Below are 21,349 nucleotides of genomic sequence, written 5' to 3'. Positions count from 1 at the left end.
TGAAGATCCAATTCTGCCCCTCTCAAAATTCCACTTTAAACCTGGGGTCATTTACTTTCCCTCAGAGATACAGTATTTTCTCTGGACCCTGTAGGTTTTAACCCCCATGTATATGCTAGACATCATGGTATTACCTACATGATGCATGCCATTTTTTTCATTACGCTCGCTTCTACACTGCCAATGTATGCTAACATTATTCTATACATTTTTCATACCTGCATCACTTGAAACATACCTGGCAGGACATGAAACTTATATTCCGTTAAAACATAAGCCAAAAATTCTGAATTGTATTTTTTCATCTTTAAAAAAGTATTGACATTCTTTAGTGGGAAGTTCCCAGATATCGTCCACTAGTGACAACCCACTGGCAAATCCAGACGTGCATTGGATGGATGCTGATGTGAAGGACACAGGGGTGCCGGATCCAAGAACTGTGATATTTCATTGGGAGCGAAAACTTGGTATTCAGTGTCCTTTAAGGTTGGGTTAAATTCATATACTTTTGGTTGGCATTAAAATAAATCCAGATAATCGTTATGATATACTGACATGCGATTAACATTTACCACTTATATAGTTGTATTTCTAGATATCTCAAAAAGTAAAGAGAAAAAAACCCCACAGAAAATCATTATTCTGTTTCTAATTATAAAGTATGATAGTGTTCTAAATGCTGACGAATAGGCTATGATGATGAGTACGGATTGGTAGGATTTCATTTACAATTCTCCTTCAAATATGAGACCCGATTGTTCACAGAACTGCAGATTTCATGAAGCTGTTTTGACGGAAATTTTGGTTTTCTTCATATGTGTTGCCACTAACGATCATGCTGAGATGGTTATATCTAGAGGGAAGTATTGTCATATGAAGAGGTGAAGATAACGGAGAGTGATCAATCTCATAACTCTTATAAGGAATATAGAATAGAGAGTTGGATAAACACAGACAACTGGATATACCATATGCTTCCCAAGGAAGTTCACAGCCTTTCATGGAATACAAGTATTACTAGTTCTAGAGTATCGGTATTGTGAGATATCGATTTCAAGTTTAAAACGAATACTAAAATGCGTTGCAAGAAGATTATCCTACCAACATTAATCTGGCTGTACATCTTATACGTTCATTAAATGTTTACTGCAGTTACATGTATACGAAAGCCGGATAGTCTCATATTTGAAAAAGGAAAAAAAATTAACTCGTTATAGCGAGTTAGTATCTCGTAATAGCGATTTAATATCTCGTTATAACGAGTTATTATCTCGTTATAACGAGTTAATTAACTCGTTATAACGAGTTGGTATCCCGTTATAACGAGTTAAGTATCTCATTATAACGAGTTAGTATCTCGTTATAACGATTTAGTATCTCGTTATAACGGGTTAGATATCTCGTTATGACGAGTTAGTATCTCGTAATAACGAGTTAATTATCTCATTATAACGAGTAAGTTATCTCGTTATAACGAGTTAAGTATCTCGTATGCAAACATTTCCTGACAACATCATCTCCAAAGCATGATAAATAAGTTGATCAGTCAAGTGTTTCTCGAAATGTTTATGGGTCCCTATAGCTTAAATCTTTCACTTGATGAACCTCTCTACCTCATCATTATAGCATTTAGAGAAACTCCTATGGATCTATGTGGTGTACTGCGATACAAAGCAAGAATAAGAGGTAGTTGACCATCCCGGGAGTCTTGTGCCTTATGTGCCGGATGATAGGGGTGGTCCTGGTCTTGGTATCCCCCAATAAACTTGTAAACATTCTTAAACATGTCACTCTGGAAATTCCTTCCTTGGTCCGTATGGATCTCCATTGGGACCCGAAACCTGGTAATGAATTTTTCTACGAGCCTTTTGCTGTGGTTGCACTGTTACGATCTGGTGCTGCAAAGTTCCACCCATTTGTTAAATTGGTCAATGATTGCCATGATGTCTTCATTACCACACAAACGTATCGGAAATGGTTCCAAGAAGTAAATATTAATACTGTCTACTGTTGCACCACAGACATAATACAGAGGCACTCTTTTTTTTGTTGAGCATTTTTTTTTACATTTCGCACAAGACGCAGGTGGTAATCTAATGTTCAATATGTAGTATATCTGCTAATATGCCATACCGATAAAACCACCCATACCACAATCTGGATTTCTCATCTGGGTGACCGGAACTTGGTGGATCATGGTACATGTAGTCTTCAATACTCTTGCATCATTGATTTATATGTAAACGGAATGCTTACATCACTCAATCATTCGTAGTAGAGAACTTTGTCCACTACTTTAAACTGGGCTAGACACAAGTTATAGCTGTGTGCAGCTGGTCTCATAAGGCGCATATCACCAGGATCTGATTTGTCATGCAAGACCCAACTGGTTACAAGCTGTGTGTCATCATCCTTAGACTGAACTGTTTTCAAGTCGTACCCAGTTACACACAGTTTCTTAGATATTAGTCTAGCAAGCAACCAATGGAACAATATAGTTAAACTCAATCAGGACTAAATCCCCAAAAGGAGCTATGCAATCAGGCCAGCATACATTGCAACGACCAACCTAGATGGTTGAAGTGACTTTTGCAAACTGCAGACATATATGTTCCACTTTTTGCATTAAGGAGTTGCACTTCTCTGCATCAATTGCTCTCAATTCCTGCTTTCTCTGGATCAATTGATAAGATCGCAGTTGCATGTGCCCCAATGTTTTTCACACCAATGGTCTTAACATCATGAACAGCAATCAGGACAATATTATTCTTACCAGCTGAATGAGGTACTGTGCGATATATATGGTGATCGTTCCTTGGCGAATATTCCTTTATGGCTACCGCTTCTGCTCCGACTGCTTGACTTGACATTTCGAGACTTGCATTCATTTTTGAAAGCCCAGTGTGTCTATGCTGAAAGAGACGAGTATACAGCTTCTTGAACACCTGATCACGCTTGGTCCTCCTGTCTTGTTCTTGGCTTCTCTTAAACTGCTACTTAATCTTCTTCACCTGTGTGTCAAGTTGCTCAGTGATAGGGCAAGTCTTTACATTCTCTGTGCCACAAGCACATCTTGATGTTCATCAAGGGAAACTTCATAATATACTCATTTGTCCAAGCATAACTCTCAAAAAACCTCTCGAATGGATCAAAATTCCTTCGTCATCCTGTCCTTCGTAAGTGTGGAGCTTAGACTGTGAACAAAATCTTCCGTTATTCTCGGACTGCTTCTATTTTGGTCCATAAGGAGTCAGTCTGGACAAAATTCAGACTTTTATTTCTAAACACGAAGTTTACGTTCGCAAACATCATGTTTCATGCGAATCGTTTAGTAAATATTGCCCGTTCTGAAAATGGTTTTATTATATACAGACTTGATTTATTGATGAATTTTTTTTTATCTAATATTCTGCCTACCTTATACCACCAGTAGCTGTCAATCAGCACCTCGTATATTAACTATCGTTAACATTTCAGTCAAGATCGCCTAACTATGGAGAAATTTTGTCAAATATCGTTTTGGACACCATTTATAGTACTTTCTTGTCAAGATCGATGAATGTGAAAAAATCCAAAAAACGTGAGCTGGTTATCAGGAATACGTGTATTCCGTGAACAGCCCGCGTAATTCTGCATGGATTGACAAAAGAACAGGGTAAAGATAGAACAAACGAATGAGATAAAACTAACTAGTCTCAAGTCCAATCGCAACACTGTACATTCTCTGTATGTATATTTGAATAATATATCAAAACAAAGACATATTTGAATCGGAAATTGACAATGACCCGAGAAGCTAAAATCGTACCTTTGTCATAAAGTTTGTCGTAACATGTAATATCTATTTTTGATAAAATATGTAAGCAAGAGGCAGATGTGGAGTCCCTGTGATGTTTGTCAATACGAGTTCAGTAGAATATATCGAATTCATAATTATGCATGATTCGATACGCAAGAGTTTCTTCTGTATATGATCAGTTTTTAAATCGAGACAGGCTACTGACAAACAAGTTGATGTTACAGGCGTATCAACAGTGTCGTTTAAAGTCAGCATTTCGAAAATTATATGGTCATTATAACGAACTAGTTGGCCAATACAACCTGTTATTGGGTGAAATAATGTCTGGCGTGTTTCATACAGATTGTTAGACTGTTCTTACACTTGTTCTCATTACGTTTTACATGTACTCAGTTTACCAGATCAAGATATAGGGCTCATGTCGGGTAATGTCGATAGGAATGCTTATTCCTCCTAGGCACCTGATTCCATCTCTGGTATATTCAATTGTCCGTATTGTTCAACTCTCTATATTTCATATTCATTATACGAGGTATGAGGTTGATCACGCCCGAAGGGCGCTATAATAGCCATATGCCAATAACACTCCAACATGGGCTCTTATTTCTTATAATTTATATTTTTTATTTGTATTTTTATCGATTTTCCATACTTTTGAAGGAAATGACCTTAATTAACGATCGGCAACACAAGATAAAGTCCATTAGATTTTTATCGAATAAATAATTGAGAACAGGACATGAGATATGGAGTTTTACGAGGCTTACTTTTACAATCCACGACTGACTTTTACAATTTGAAGGGGCCATGCAACTCCCAATATGAAAACTTTGGGAGTGGTGTTTGCAAAATTCAAGACTTTTACGGCCTTCAGTTGTTGTATATCATTTTAACGTACAATTCGAATGGTTTACACTCGTATGGAGATTTGTAGATCTGCTTCTTTTAGCATATTTGATTCTAACGATCCGGCGCACTCGGGTTAATCGGCGATGACCGGCGACATACTTGATTGTGAGCCGTAATTCCGCACGAGTAAGCCGATTGAGCCGACAATTTTTAATAGGCGATAGCGGCTTCAAACTCAGGCTGGCGTCTTTGGAGACAGTAGTATCAAGAATAGCTTATTCTAAGACAAAATGTTTTTAATTTTTACTCTGGTCAACATGATTTGTTCATTTCTATGCGGAATAATGTTTAAACAATAGAATGTCAACATTTTCATCACTGTACTGTAGCCCACTTGATTCTTAACGCATCGCCGGGTATACCCGGCTTAGTTCGACTCGGCAAGATTTTTTCAGAATCAAGTATGCTATTTAAGTCTAAACTGGTTCTCCGCTGATTGGTGCTATACACAAGAGAAGTGAGGTCAACAGGGTACCAGTTTAATTTAAGTCGAGCTTTCCAAGGTATTTGTGCGTTTACCTGATCAAGACTTAGGGCTCACGGCCGGTATGACCGGTCGACAGGGGATGCTTACTCTTCCCGGCCACCTAATCCACCTCTGGTATATCCAGGGGTTAGTATTTGCCCAACTCTCTATTTTGTATTGCTTGTGGGAGTCACTGTTCATTATATTCACTTTTCATGTATGTGTTCAAACTTAAGTTGTCATTAATTTATGGGGAAAAGGGGAAACCCTAAATCAAGGAAAACTGAGTTACCACAAATATCGTTGATTCTACAGTGTATATTTATATATACGTATACAATACTGTATACACATCACGTGTTGATTGTCTTCATATTTAGACCTAGAGCTTCAACACGAAAGAGAGGTGAAGAAAGACATAGCATTGTTTTGTTTCATATTAGGGGGGTTATGACAAAATATATCTCGACAAGCCTACATATGCCGTCCAAGGTATCTGTAGGTTGGTAGGGTTGCTTTGTTCCTGGGGGGGGGGCAGAAACCCAAGGTGTAATATATAGAGAAAATTTAAGTTTGCAGGAATGCTGACACATTATTTAGAAATGTCAGGATGACTTGAGTTCGTCTGAGTGCGCTGTGGTACGCTTATGTTATACAGTAATCTGTTCCTTTTATGACAATTTTCTGGGTCCTTTTATGCATTTCTCAGCTTTTCATTCGCAATTAACATTAAACATAATTAAAAGTCAAACTGAGTAGTGCATTGCGAAAGTGTCGAATGAATGTCGAGAGAATATAAGCGTTGCTAAAGAGTTTACAATATTCTATTAATAAACATAATTGTCGGCTACTGAAGCAGTCTATATACATTTATTTATCTCGGTCCAATTTCTGTAGTTGGAGACGATCCCTTTAAATCGTAAAAGTCAGCCGTCGATCGTAAAAGTAAACCTCTTCGTAAAGCTCTTATAAAACAATATAAAATGCAAATATTTAATTTCCAAGGAATAAAAACAGGTGGAATAGGAGTAAAATAAAAGTAATTCAAAGCGTCAAGTCAACTCAATTGAAGGCACGAGGAGCGTAGTAAATGAACATCCGGGATGTGATTTGGTTGTTCAGCACAGAGAAGGCGAAAATTTTGTCTTATTTGAAGTTGAAATCACAATTGTTGAACACAGAATTGGGTTTTAATTCAGAGGATCTAAGATAATTGATGAAGTTGATGTAAAGATTCCTTCCTGCTCAAAGGCCGTAAGCGCAGAGCAGAGGCGTAAATTTTGCAGCCCTTCGCCGGCAACCATGACGTCTCCGTACGAATGAAAAATTCTCAAATGGGACATTAAAGGACACATTGCATGTTTGTAAACTTTTTAATTTTTTCAGCAAAATTAATTCATTTCATGCCTAAAACTACTTTACATGTGTTTTAAATGAAACAGTTTGCGTAGTTTTCGAGTTTGAAAGCGATGAAATTCAAATCTTGCGATATGCATATTTTCTTCGATATTTTACGCGCCATTATCTGTGACGTCATATGCGACCTCGAGCGAGAAGATTTGAAAACAGTTGATAGCCATTTCATAAACAGATTAGATTTAATTGACAAACAAACAATTATCACATTAACAGCTTATAAATAACACTACATTAGGGTGTTTTGTGCCGTTTAAGGGTGTACTTGTTGTCAGTAGAGAGGATTTGGACTGGGGTTTTTCAATTTTCGAAGGAAGGTATGAGGGACAAGACGTGAATATTTTTTGTCGGCACAACGACTTTGCCATAAAACCCCCCAGTAGAATTTGTCCCTGTACTTTTTCAAACAAGCACTTGGACAAAGACATAGATAAACTGTGAGAAAATTGTTCTATCGAAGCTACGCACTGTTACATATAGGCCTACGGCATATGCTTTCCATTCTGCTCTCGAATTCAATACACACTCGCACCAACTGACCTTCACCTTGTAACAACATATAGGCAGAACTTTGCTAGCAGTGTCTACCAAGTGGTAGTTTTAAAAAAGAAATTTAAAGATAAAAGATAATTGAACTTTCAATTATAAATAATAAAATATAATATTTCCCGACTTTGAATTGAATTATAATGCTTTCATTTTTTTTTTTTTAAGGAACGCGTACGTGTTTACGACAACAGCACGCCGCGCTCCCACTTCTTAAGTAACAACGTGTTGATAACAAAAATAATGATTAGGCCTAATAAAATAATTTAAAAGTATTGTGATTTTCACAATAAGTTGATCATTATTATTATTTATTTATTTTTTTCGAAATGCACCCGTGACAGTAAGCCTAGTTGTCAATGATATATAGGCTAATCGTATCATAATTTAGGCCTATCTAACTTCTCCAAAAATAAATTTAATAATTATTGCACTGTTTATTTTAGAAAAGCAACAACGCTAATTACAGTTGTTTACAGAAATGACATTACCAAATTGTGTTTAGACAGTGATCCCATGTAAACACTATTTACTCGCAAATTTATGCAGATTTCATACTCGCTTTTCTCACTACATTTGGGTCGCTATTTGCATGCACTGGTGGCCAAAAGATATAAGACTCAGGAAATTTGTCAACATCGAAATAAATGTTATCCATGGTAAATAAATTAGGCCCCTAAAACCCGAGTTTTTAAAAATATCTAACACTACTTTTACAACAAGTTGATCGACGAAGGTCGCATATGACGTCACTGTACCACGTGACTACCTATCTAATTAACTAGGCTTTTTGAAATCGGGGCTTAAATTTAAGTCCGTATTGTGGCTAATTATCGCAATACTTCAGCGAACGAACTATTACAATTAATTTCTATAAGCATAAGGAAGACAAAATGCATATAATTCTGTATACTTTGAAAACACGAGATGTGTCCTTTAAACAATATACAACCAACTAACCAACCTTAAGAGTGACGGACCTAATAACGTTTTAATGCTACAGATGGTAGATTGAAACTAAATGGATATTTAAAAAGAACAGAAAGAACAGATAGTCTTTTACCAAAATTGTAAAGTTGGTGATTCTAGGGGTAGTGGATATGGTATCAGGGGTCAGTTATTAAAATTGTAAACAATAGGCTATTTTAACGTCTACTTAATAGCTACCATTCCAATTCCTTTCAGATATGATACATGTATGAAGCATCGTTGGGACAAGAGGAACATAAATTGTACATTTCAGGACTCCTATACCCCTGGGATCTTAGGTTGGACAAAAAATGCCAAAAATAACAAATTTTCAAACATGTTCTCTACAACCGCATATTTTGATGAAAATAAAATGTCTTTATGATGGTTGTCTTTGATCTACGCTTCCTCGTGGTTGGAAAGTCGATCACTGCACGACGTAATTAATTTGTGTTTATCAGTATATATATATATATATATATATATATATATATATATATATATATATATATATATATATATTAGCGAGCGCAGCGAGCCAGCGCGGAGCGCTGGCTCGTACTGCGAGCTCTAATGACTAGAGCGCGCGAAATAATCCGAGCTAAATCTCAACCTCTAACAAGAATTTTTTTTGACGCCAATCCCAGAAGTCCCCCGTACAAAATGGCGGATGGTTCAATTCGTAAAATAATAATTTAAAAAAATCTTTGAAGTATTACAAACCTTTCTTATTTGAAAGGAAAGGATGAAAATCATATTCTTCCCCCTTTCTTTTTCTTTTTAAAATATTGTCTAAAGAAATGTAAACAGTCACGTCACAACTACCAGGCTACGTCACAACACGCTCGTTGCATTTCCCGCAAAACTGGTTCCTACATTGGCGAGAAGAGCAAGACAGTAATCCTACGTATTGACAGTGAACCAGATCAGTTTTCGTTGTTTTCAATATAATTTTTTTGAAAATGTATTTAGATATGCTGCGCTCGCCCCAACGGTCACATCGTAATCATATTAATAATCGAAGATTAGTAGCTTGTCATTTTGCATTAAATCATAAGGAATGAATTTAATGTTAAAGCACATTATACGAGTATAATATGGTTTTTGGTCATTTTAAGGATTATAAAGTGTAAACTGACCCAAACCAGATTATACTCGTATAATATACCCCAAAAATAAATTCATACCTTAAATGTATCACATTTTGAAAATTCTTTCATCAGTAGAGTCACTTTCAGGGACATGTACGTTTTCAAAATACATCTTTTTATACTGTAACGAAATATTAGAATGTAGCTTAGATATGCAGAACAGTATATTTTTTTTTTTAGATTTCATAGCCCTTGGCATTAGTGATAGTGAGCGAAGCTCGCGTCTCGAAGCGACGCGACGAGCTCGCTCCAATGATTACACATATGAGTCACATGATTTGCTCTTCATCAGTTGAAAAAAGATGAGTATCACCCATAATGCTTCCGAAAAAATGTCGCCGTCACTGCGGTATACTTCATTGACAAACCCGTAATTAAAATAATTAGATTGTTTAGAAAGTACCATAAACATTTTTCAATACCAGACAAGCTTTCTCATAACTTCAAACAATTTGTTTTTGCTTGGTTCGAGAGAAGATGAAAAAAAAACACAACAACATTGCAGCTAATATGACGTCACAATTTGTGACTCTTTACATCAAGCGCGTTATTTCCCGCGTTAAATGAAGAGGCGGATAAAAGTCGTGTTACAAGTTTGTAATGGGCTTCGCTCGTCTCAACGGTCACACCGTACAACATATTACTTTTAATTAATATTCAGGAGATCGATAAGGCCCGTGATTTTCGTGTTTGTTATCCTTTAATATCAAATATAGTAAACAAAAACTTTTAAATTGATATTAATCTAATAATAGAAATATAACTCAGGTTCAGTTTTAACGGTTAAGGAAGTAAGTATATGTAAGTTTTATTTAAAGTTGGAACTACATTTTGTATTTATAGTGATCAAATAACATGAGCCAAAGACTATATAGCATAAAACACATAGCACAAATGGTATATATACATGCACAGTCACAAAGTGACAAAACAGATGATTATTTTAAAAATAACAAACACAGACGTGTATTGACATCACAAGTCATATATACACATGCAGGGACTATGTAAAACACTTATAAACATAGAAGCAGAGGTAAAAGGGGGATGTAAAACACTAGCACTAGCGCAATTGGGCAAAGAAAATAAACAACGGTACATGTAACAGTAATGTTTCGGTTTAGATTTGAAAACAATTGAGATTTAAAATTGAAGATTTGAGGCACGAAAGGCTTAAGTATGTATGAACTTCATTTACAATTTAATTTCCGCACCATTTTAGGATATTATTTGAAAATTAACGGTATGATGAAAATCGGAAACGTGTGCGGTTCCTGACTTCAATATGACCGATTTGATAGGTACACGAAATATTTCATGACTGAATAGAAACCTGACCTCGAAGACTTGTGCGTGTCATTCTGGGCATTGACAATCCCATAGATAATATGTTGACCATCTATATAAAGGAAGACCGAGCCGGACCACTCTAGGGTAATCAAAGACTCCACACACGGTAAGGAACTATCCACTGGTTACCATAAGCATTTGTATAGTTACAAGCAAAAATAAACGTCACTTGTAGGCAATGTATGGATATAACAATAGAAAACTTATTCACACGTGCATGGGCAATTTTCCTGCTTTAGAAATGGTGATCTGAATTACAAATATGTTGCAATATTCAATTTATTTTATTACCGACTGTGAAACAAAACATATAACTTTTGTGGATGATTTACAGAGACAATATGAAGATCGCCATTTTCCTTGTCTGCTTGCTCCCGCTGGTATTCAGCGCCCCGTCTGAACATGATAAGAGGTGGCTCATTAATCGTAAGTATTCATCGCCCTCATGGAGTTTGATCACAAGGACGAAGCAATACCTGTTCTAACATGTATGGAATTGGTACCACTACATGTATAAACCTAGTCTTTCGTGCAGGTTTGAACATGTTTAATTCTGATGCAACACATTCTAGTCTGCCTTTTATAATAAAGTAATTATAGATTCGAATAAGAAAGCCCAATTTCAAAAAGAGTCAGATGGCTGACATTTTGCTGTTTTAGTAAGCAATTCTACCGAACTGGACCGCATTCGCATTATTTATAGCATCACTGTCGACAACCGTGATAGAACGTACTAAAAACATTTTACATGATGTTTTCGAATTCATTGCCCTTTATATACATGTGCAGTTAAACCTCTGTATTGTTAACATATTGAATTACTCAAGTGAAAACTGAGTTCAAATAGAGTATCATAAATGATCAGTACATGATATATGGATAAGGATACAATGTTAGATGATGCGACGTTAGATTGATGGAATTGAACATTACGTCACGGGATATGTTTGAAGCATAAATAGTCCCCTTTTGTCGCAGTTTTATATTCAAACAGTGAACTTAAATAGTGAAATATCAATACAAACGTAAAAAAAAAACAAACAAAAAAACCAAAAAAAAAAACGAATACAAATCCTTGCCCATAGTGCACAGAATTTGTAGAATTATTACCAATTCTCTAAACTGAATTGTTAACTGTTTTCCAAAACTGAATTTGTATATACTCCGCAAAGTTTAGAAATGCAGTATATTAGAATCAACTGCCCGTCTGTGTTTCTGTCTTTTCGTATGACCGTCCGTTTGTCTGTAAAATTTGTCCGGACATGCTTAAAATGTACAATATTTATCAAGCACATAAAATGCACATATGCTGATCCATCAATGGACATGATTTTGTTAGGACTCTCTTTGAAAGAGATCAATGTATGGATTTTCTTGGAATTTGTATTCTCTTTATTACATCGTCATTACTGATTATTAATGAGGTTAAAGGGAGTTTTACATATCGTGTAACTTGTGTTTAGTGTTGGATTTCTCGAAAAAATCTCAAATCTAAGCTTGAGTTTTCCTTTAATTGAGCAGTCAAAATTTGAGTAAAATCTCATACTGAAGTCCAAATTTCGACTTAGTTTCTTTCGAAAAATCCAAGACTGTTGAACTATAGATAATGTTGAAACTTGTGTCTTTCTGGGCATCAGTTGTACAAGATTTCAAATGTACCCCAAAATTAATGAGTCCCTTGCAATGTATTAGTTCCGTTAAGACAAATATAATTTTAAATTCAAAATAAAAGATTTTGAAATACGAAATGTGCAATCAATATCATACTGTATTATACTGGATAATGAACAACTGTGTATTGCAATTTTAGATAAGATATATGAATGAAAGTTTCGAACCACTTTGCTAAATTTCCTGTCGTGAATTTCAGTCAACTCAGTCATTGACCAAATCAAGCACCTCGTTACCCCAGACATGGAGCAAAGCGCCTGCGAGGCCGCCTGTAAGGCAGCTGTTGCTGGTCTGGGATCACTCGTCTGTCCTACAGCCTGTTCAACGTGAGTATAGCATTAGCTAATTCTACCCCTTGTTCTCTTAATTGTTGTGTATGTTCAAAGCACAGGTGAACATATCTATTTTTATACTATTTTCCATACCTTCACGTTACATTTCAAATGTGGAATTTCATCAACTCAATATCTTCAAATTTAGATTTTCGCTCTAAACATGCTTTATCTCCCTGTAGGATTTTCTTGACTTCAAAATAATTAATAAATACTTTTATCCGACACCTCAAGACAAATATATATTTTAAGTAGCTGTGTTCTTTCAAATATTGTGCACATTGGATGTAGTATTAAAATATCAGCTTGCTTAGGAATCATTAAGTTTTAAAATGAAATTATCACGCGACCAAGTGTCAATGCTTTCCGGCTGGGACGGAAGTTGATTTCCATCTAGAGTGAATATTGCTTTGCATTTAATTTGATATTTCCTTATTTACGGCAACTATACTTAGCAGGGGGGGGGGGGTTAATTGCAATATGAATGAAAGGTGAAGATGGCGAACAGTGATCAATGCAAGGTGAAGATAACGAACAGTGATCAATCTCATAACTCCTACAAGTAATACAAAATAGATAGTTGGGCAAACACGGACCCCTGGACACACCAGAGGTGGGATCAGGTGCCTAGGAGGAGTATTTCTTTACAAATTCTCTAAAAACAATTAAGAAAGAGCTATTTCGTCTCACCCTCTGAAAATAAGAAAGGAAGAAAGAAACAAAAACAAAGAAAAAACAATATAATACAAAAGAAAAGCAAAAACTCGGAAATAACAATTTGACAAATTCTTTTTATTATAGTTTTGCAGCAGATGGGCGAAATTGCTATAAGATGAATAAATAGAGCATATATTGTCACGGTTACAACATTCAATGAATTGATGACAGCTGTATATTTTTGAAATACGAAGTTAACACTATTAAAATCAACATGTTTTGAAAAATAATATATGGCTTATGATAGAATTTACAACCATATTTTCTTTTTGAAAGCATACACCATTCATATTAATACATTTTGTTGACCTGACAATTCAAATGCCAAATTATGCCTATATAATTTCATATTTTCAAAATTTATTTGTTTTCATTATTATGAATGCAACAATCTTTCCAAACATTTATGTTTTCTTACTGTTTAAAAGTCACCTCCTCTTCTAGATATGCTAAATAAAATCTCGCGCGATTGTTTCCATACGATACCAAAATATGTTTTGTTTTTTCTATTGCAGCCTCATCTCTAGTCTGAATGGTTAAATAAAAGAATGGAGAAAAGCTTATTGTGTTAAGGTTTTGTATTCATTTTGGAAGATTGTAAAACATTTCATTTCGTCGCAACCATAGTTGTGTATGTGTGTGTGTGTGGGGGGGGGGGGGGGGGTGACCCACACAGTAACTGTTGATTGTACTGTATATGTGTATCACACACTGACATACTCTTCAGTAAACAGATATGATATCAACTGTCGCACGCAAGGAATTTCTGTTTCCCAGGACGAGGCTGAACAATTCATTCATAAATAATGCTGAGTAATGACGGTGATGAATTGTTGAAGCCTTATCATCAGCTGTAATTCTTATCATAAGGCAAGGTGAAGATAACGAACAGCTGCAAGTTTTATTATCGGCTACGATTCCTATTTTAAGCTGTAATTTTCATTATCAATTGTAATTCTTGTTATCCGCTAAAATTTGGATCATCAGATGTTTCAACATGCTTGTTTAAAGTCAGCATTTCACAAGTTCGGTTGTCGTTATACTGATCATATTTGCAAATATAACCTCTCCTTAGGTCGAATGCTGTCAGATGTGGTTCATATCAATCGTAAGACTGTTTGTGACATACTGATTTTGACAACGGATTACTCCGTTTATATGTTTAAGATGCAGGGCTCACGACGGGTGTGACTGGTTTCGAGAGGAATATTGGAAACACCTTTACTAAACACCATCATCTTTTATAATTTCACAATAGTTCACAACTTCCCTACATGGCATTTCTACAGCGTATTATCGGATATGGTGTCATTCCAGACGCCTATCAACATTTAATCCAGGCGGAATGTTACTTCCTGATTATAAGTAAACCAAATTCCGACGAGTTTATGAACACATGAAAGCAGCCATGCTATCTTTAGTGAGGAAGAACTGTGGTGAGAATGTCATGGTGGAAAGTACAAATATTGTAATATCATTTTTTGTGCCGAAGACTGAATAATTCAAAGCACGTTCCCTATAGTTATAACAAGCTCTTCAAAACTGACATAACATTTATTTTGATCACACGGGTATTCCAGCCTCTTAACCCCCTCTATAGATTTGTCACTGGAGATTTACACAAAAATACACCGTACATTAATATAGGCTTGAGAAAAGAAAGGAATAGTATTGTCGATTTATTTAACCCAAGTTTTTATCCGTTTGTTGAAATAATGTTAGTTATCTATTTATTATTGCGCACGCATGGATGAACAATATGATGATAAAGCACAATGATCAATCTCAGGGGGATTTGAGGGAAGGTTCATTGACTGGTCCAGTGAGAAATGGATTTATCATTCGAAAATGATTAACGTTCTTGTTTTTATGTTTTGATAGCTTATCCTATTTTGTCACGCATGTTTTGATTTTATTTATTTGATTTTTGAAGTATAATTTGATTTAAGCAGTTTAAAACTTCGAGTGCCTTGTCAGCTAGTTATTGCCATAAGATACATACACATGTACATATTGGGAAATTTACGTTATACATATACAACTGGGACGGACTATTTCTGTATCTGATAATCACGAAGGTGACTTGTAATCTCAATTCTGTTCATATAGAAGAAACTTGGTAACATTGCCATAATACGCCTGGCTACTTTCGTTTTAAGAATCTTACGAAAGTTCAACATTTATCCTTGAAAATGAAAGCTATCTGGATAAACTCTCTGTGCAAGTTTTTCGTGTTGATTAGGGATAGATGCTGTCGCATGCAAAGACCTTAATTAGATTGTATACGTTTTCTAATAAAATCTCAAAAGCAATGATTTTGCTTGTATTGTAAAACTCATACGGTACCAATTTTGATGTACCAGACAAATAACATCTCTTCAGTGATGCTCGAGCCGAAATTTGGGAAACCCGAAATAACAATAAACTTGTAAGAACTAAAAGAAAAGCCAGAGTGCCAAAGACTGGAGCCAAATTCGTCCAAGGATCAGAGCTATGCATGGAGGAGACAATCCTTAATTTTGAAATTAATTTCTAAATTTTATCCCAGCAATTAAATATACATCCGTATTTTCAAGCTTGTAATGAAGTACTTAGCTACAATGTATTCGACAATATGAGTTACGACGCAGCAAATACAGCTATGACATTGCTCATATAATCAATAACAGATGTGGTTAACTACTCAAACCATCATTTAATAACAACACAGAAAGGTATATAAAACATTCATTTTCCTCAGATTCTACTATGTCATATCTAATGAATGGATAGATTTCAATCTATCTCAGGCAAGAAAAAAACCTCTTCATTTAATTAAACCCATGCCTCTTTGGACCTGTATGTAAAAGATATAAACACATCCAAAATACATCGTACGGATATTTGACATTTATTTTTTCTACGTAATTCTATGGCACAATATACTGTAGACAGATATCAAACAGAATTTGGCACTAGAAACCTTACAAGGATGTCACGATTACTCTAAATTAAATGATACCGATTTAACCGTGTGGCCTCGTCCTCTTTACCTTCCCAATCCCTGAAAGATAAGACACTGGTTCTCTATATAAAGGACCCTAGGACAATATTATATCAGGTCAATCACAGACTTCAAAGAAGGTAAGGGTAATGTCCCTTTTCTGCCGTTAACAAACACTTTGAATTATAATTACTTTGTATAACTACAGGTAGAAAACATTTCATCCATCTAGGGACTTTTATAGCTCTACTGACGTCGTATATACATGTAGACATAGCTGTATAACTTTAACGAGGAAGTACACTATGTTTCTTTCAGATTCCCCCGTTTTACTCTCCCCATGCATCTGGAAGATTCATTTATTACACCCGATTGATTTTCTAGTTTGACCAGAGTCGTGTACATGGATCACACGATTGGTGTTTAAATTTTTATGCATTTGGACGGTAAACACAGGGTCACCCAATCACACAGCCTGCAACACCTCCCGCCCGTGCTTAGCAAAGAAAAATATGTTTTCGTGTTGCGAGTTACTGACAAATTATGCTGATTTAACTGTATTGAGTGCTTATGGTTAACACAGTGTAAATAATGATTTATCAGCAGAGCTGTAGATAGACATAATGTAGTGAATGTTCCTGCATGACGGACATTAGACATGAGAGTACAATATAGAGGGTCTTTCGGATAAAACCTGAATACATGGGAGTACCGTATTCCGATTTGCTGCGGCTGTAAGTAACGGCAAACTAGCAACTCAACCTTATTACAAACGGATGGTGTCAGCCTCTGCATCGTCAACTTTCCATATTCATGTTGCAATATTCTAGTATTACCAGCATATGGCGTTTATGTCTATAAACTGATTCGATACTCGAGATCAGGTTCTGCATATGATCGATTTTGGAATCGAGGTATGTTACGGACAGACAAGTTGATTTTACAGAAGTTTCAGCAATCTTGTTGATTTTCAACATCTCGAAAACTCTATGATAGTTTGCGAATACAACTTGTCAATACATCAAATGCTATCTAATGTGTTTCATTGCAATTGTTAAATAGTTTTACATACTGTTAACTGTGGCTTGCTCCGTTTACCTGTTCAAGATACGAAGCACACAGCGGTTGTGCCCGATCAACAGGAGAAGCTTAATCTTCATAGGTACCTCATCCTACCTATGCTATGCCCATGGGTCCGTGCCTGTCCTACTTTTTATTTTGTATTGTTTTAGGATTTATGCCTTTCATTACTGTTTATTATTTTTATTACTTTTCCATAGACATCAATAAAACCGCTGCTCCTTTTAATAAAAGGATGTGTATTTCAACATATATTATGCGACACGAAATGAAAACAACCATCGCAACCATGAATTTGTGCTGAGTGAATTGTACCGGAGTGAAACAAAGAATTGAGACCCATATAATTTGTTCCTTGTTTGTGAAATCGTAATCTTGTATCGACATTTAGTATCTTTCTATGTCGTAAATACAGGATTTATTTCTTCATTTGTTAAACATGGAGTTGAAGCACAAAACTAGTAAATTTGGTATTTGATCTTACTGACAGAGACAACATGAAGATCGCCATATTCCTTGTCTGCCTGCTCCCGCTGGTATTCAGCGCCCCGTCTGACTATGAGAAGAGATGGCTCATTGATGGTAAGTTCTCATCACTCACTGATAAAAAGTACTCATTTTGACTACAATACCAAATAACATCTATCCTAATAAATACCTAAGTACTCGTACTATTAAAATTCTAATTTAATTCATACATGTATGATTTTCGAATCATTTAAGTCTGTTACAGAAAATACTCATTATTCCACCGTAAAAGTCCTAACTACAGAGAGAGTAACAACAAGTAATTCTCTATAGAGAGTTTGATTTGCTGTTTCTAGTGAATATATGATTAGACCGTACTAGTTTTCTTTAACCAGATCGTATCCTCACTATTTGTTTTTATCATATCAATATACTCGTATATGTAAAGCGTTATTGCTAACAAGCGCATCATACGTGGAACATATACACGAAACGTGTAAATACGGTCGTGCAGTCTATTTTTGTATCGTGATGTCATTTGTGCCCCACCTCTGGTGTGTCCAGGGGTCCGTGTTTTCCTAACTATCTATATTGTATTGCTTATAGGAGTAATGAGATTGATCACTGTTCGTTATCTTCACCTTTCACTGTATTGTTAATTATTTTCCTAAACTAACGGGATAATTAAGTTTAAATGGATATGGTACGTGATTGATACGGGATGGCAAGAACAATGATTTAATGTAGATTTGCTATAATCTCACTGGCTAGTTAATTTCCGCCCAATATCATTCTGTACGATACAGTGCACGTTACTTATTGAATGATCTTTAAAATAAAATACCACAGAAAAATATATGTGGATGAAAAGTGGAGGATATATACCATATTTTGAAATTGAAAACTTTTGAATTTACTTTGTTTAGTTATAAAATGCAGTTTTAGTAAAATTCTTAAAATAAATGCTTCACTGAAACCCGGGATATACAGATAAGCAGTCAACATCTTAACCGACTGAGCTGCCAAATTTAGAGTTTACAAGCAATGTACATGTAACCCATGTTGCTGATATTGTATTTATATTTTCATTCATATTCTAAAAGGAAGTCATCTATTATGACGATGTAGTATACCTCCTTAATGGCTTTATGTATCAGGTTTAAACGTTGAATTGTGGTGCTTCCATCAATATCCTTTCTTATACCTGACATCAGTTACGTATTAGGCAATGCGATGTCTACTTAAATGGCAATAAATGTAGTTGGAATCCAAAATCACATCACGTGATTTACATATTTCTGAACCATGAAGAACCCCATTAAGTCGCAGTTATATTTTCGGACAACAAAACCAAATAGTGAAACGTTAAAAGAAATACAAAAAATAACTCTTTAATACACCCAAGGCTATACGTTGATTTGTTCTCTGATATTCAAAAACAAAATAGATTGTTTAATTACATGTAACAAGGTATTATGTTGGATAAAATATACTGCATTTTTAGATCTATTGATAACAGCTGTTAAATTCTATTGTGAATTTCAGTCCACCATGTCATTGAGCAAATCAAGCACCTTGTAACCCCTGACATGGAGGTAGGCGCCTGCGAGACCGCCTGTAAGACAGTTGTATCTGGCCTTGGAGGACTCGTCTGTCCTACAGCCTGTTCAACGTGAGTATTACGTTACTCCTGGTTCCCTTAAATTCTGTATTCTTTGATGCACAGATTAAAGTATTGATCTCTAGATTTTTTTAAGCTATCTTCGAGTTCATTTCAAAGATGTTCTCCAGACATTTTTTAAGCATATCACTTTCTATATATTACACTGAAGATTTAGCCGATTTCAAAACAAATGCCCTCACTATCAATGAGACATTTCTTCTCGAGACCTAATTGTTAGGTTTTATAGATTGAGACACCGTTCATTTTGGATGTACTGGTAGCAAAACCTAGGGGGAAATTAAGTTTTGAGATAAAGTGGTTTATCACGACAGGATCAATGCTTACGGGGCTGAGGCGAAAGTGGACATATACGTAAAGTGAATTTCGCTGTGCATTTAACATTTCCTCATTTAATGCAGGCATGTTTAGGGAGTGCGGTGAAAGTTCAATACTTTTTTCTACAAAAATTTCTACAGCACTAAACACAATTAGAAAAAACCCAACAAAGAATCTGAATATCCCTAAAAAATAGTAAACACAGCAAAAAGAAGCAAATACTCGGAAATTGTAATTTGACTATTATTTATGATTGTATCACAGCAGATGGGCGGATAGTCCGATACTATGGACCAATAGAGCGTAGATAATCCACAATTAGTTTTCAAAAAAGTTCTCAAACCATTCATTTAAGTACAGTTTTAGGGAACAATTGAAAATGATCTAGATTATTGATATACGAAGTTAACCCCTTTGCAATGAACATAATAAGTGATTAACATTTAATATCTACACATTTTACAATCATTTTAGACAAGTCCACACTAACTGGTAATTGTCCGTAATCATGGTTTTCATATAATGTTGTTTAGAATGATAATTCTGATTATCCATGTTCTCGATACAAACAAAGTCCTTGAAATTCGAGTGTCTGTAATTTCGAGCTTCGAAAAAAAGAGGATGTCTCCTGATAAAGAGTAGGTTCACTACATATTCTATAACCTGAAACAATTACCTGACATAATAATACCAATATATATATATATTCTATTGCAGCCTCATCTCTAGCCTTAATGGTTAAATAAAAGAACGGAGACAAGTTTGTTGTGTTCAGTTTTTGTATTCAGTTTGATAGATTGTAAAACATTCCATTTTCTTGCAACCATATTAGAGTGGTTAGAGGGGAAACAAGAACCCCCCAAGTTATGTGAGTCACACAGAAACTGGTGAGTTTACAGAAAATGAGATCGTATTCAGCAAGCAGATATCATATCAATTGTCGCACGCTGGGAATTTCTGTTTCCCAGAATGATGCTGAACAAGTCATTTAATGTTGGTAATCGGATTTCTTCATATGGAAATAACATTGATATACTCGTAATGGGATTTTTCCAGTATGCAAAGGTGTAAGAGTAGTCAATCATCGTACATAATGCATGTTGTCTCCTCTAGGCTGATTTCTTGGCAATGGCGGTCTAGATTTCGGCATTGTAATCTATGACTAACTCCTACACCGCCACCCTGTTTGCAATCACCGTCAAATAGTACCATGTTTGCAAGATGTTCTCGTAAATACTGGCATACTGTGCGACATGGAAAAACTATTTCAATCGGTTCTTAATAACGGTCAAAATAGGATGATATGGGCCCAGGAAACTTCTGATCTTGTTCCTCGGCGTTGGCTTTGTGGTCCTAGTAGGAGATGTGATTTTTTTTTCAGAATCCTGTATCTGTCTGAAGAAGTATCGCATCGTTATTGGAGGATATACATGTATATGACTAAAATATGTAGAGATTGAACTTAATCGCATTAACAATAGAGCTAAACAAAC

General features: G+C 35.5%; 3 protein-coding genes across 8 annotated transcripts in view; 2 read left to right on the top strand and 1 right to left on the bottom strand.

Moving 5' to 3' along the window:
- The first annotated feature begins 10,633 nt into the window (after positions 1–10,633).
- LOC125645877 (uncharacterized) lies at positions 10,634–13,887 on the top strand. The gene is made up of 4 exons (XM_048871819.1): positions 10,634–10,712; positions 10,941–11,032; positions 12,477–12,603; positions 13,842–13,887. The coding sequence occupies exons 2-4, from the start codon at positions 10,948–10,950 to the stop codon at positions 13,864–13,866; spliced, it is 237 nt and encodes a 78-aa protein (XP_048727776.1). The 5' UTR covers positions 10,634–10,712; positions 10,941–10,947; the 3' UTR covers positions 13,867–13,887.
- Positions 13,888–16,344: 2,457 nt separating this feature from the next.
- LOC125645876 (uncharacterized) lies at positions 16,345–20,617 on the top strand. The gene is made up of 4 exons (XM_048871818.2): positions 16,345–16,449; positions 17,880–17,971; positions 19,403–19,529; positions 20,574–20,617. The coding sequence occupies exons 2-4, from the start codon at positions 17,887–17,889 to the stop codon at positions 20,596–20,598; spliced, it is 237 nt and encodes a 78-aa protein (XP_048727775.1). The 5' UTR covers positions 16,345–16,449; positions 17,880–17,886; the 3' UTR covers positions 20,599–20,617.
- Positions 20,618–21,349, bottom strand: part of LOC125645869 (neurogenic locus notch homolog protein 1-like) — a 132,422-nt gene continuing 131,690 nt past the window's right edge. For all 6 annotated transcript variants that reach the window (XR_008796238.1, XR_008796241.1, XR_008796237.1 and 3 more), the window contains one exon: positions 20,618–21,251. The gene's annotated coding sequence lies outside the window, so the exon portion shown is untranslated. The remainder of the gene's footprint in view (positions 21,252–21,349) is intronic.

This window comes from Ostrea edulis, chromosome 6 (assembly GCF_947568905.1).
Source record: "Ostrea edulis chromosome 6, xbOstEdul1.1, whole genome shotgun sequence".
NCBI classification, from domain to species: Eukaryota; Metazoa; Mollusca; class Bivalvia; order Ostreida; family Ostreidae; genus Ostrea; species Ostrea edulis.
Note: the sequence above shows the minus strand (reverse complement) of the source record. Positions and strands in the feature narration are given on the sequence as shown.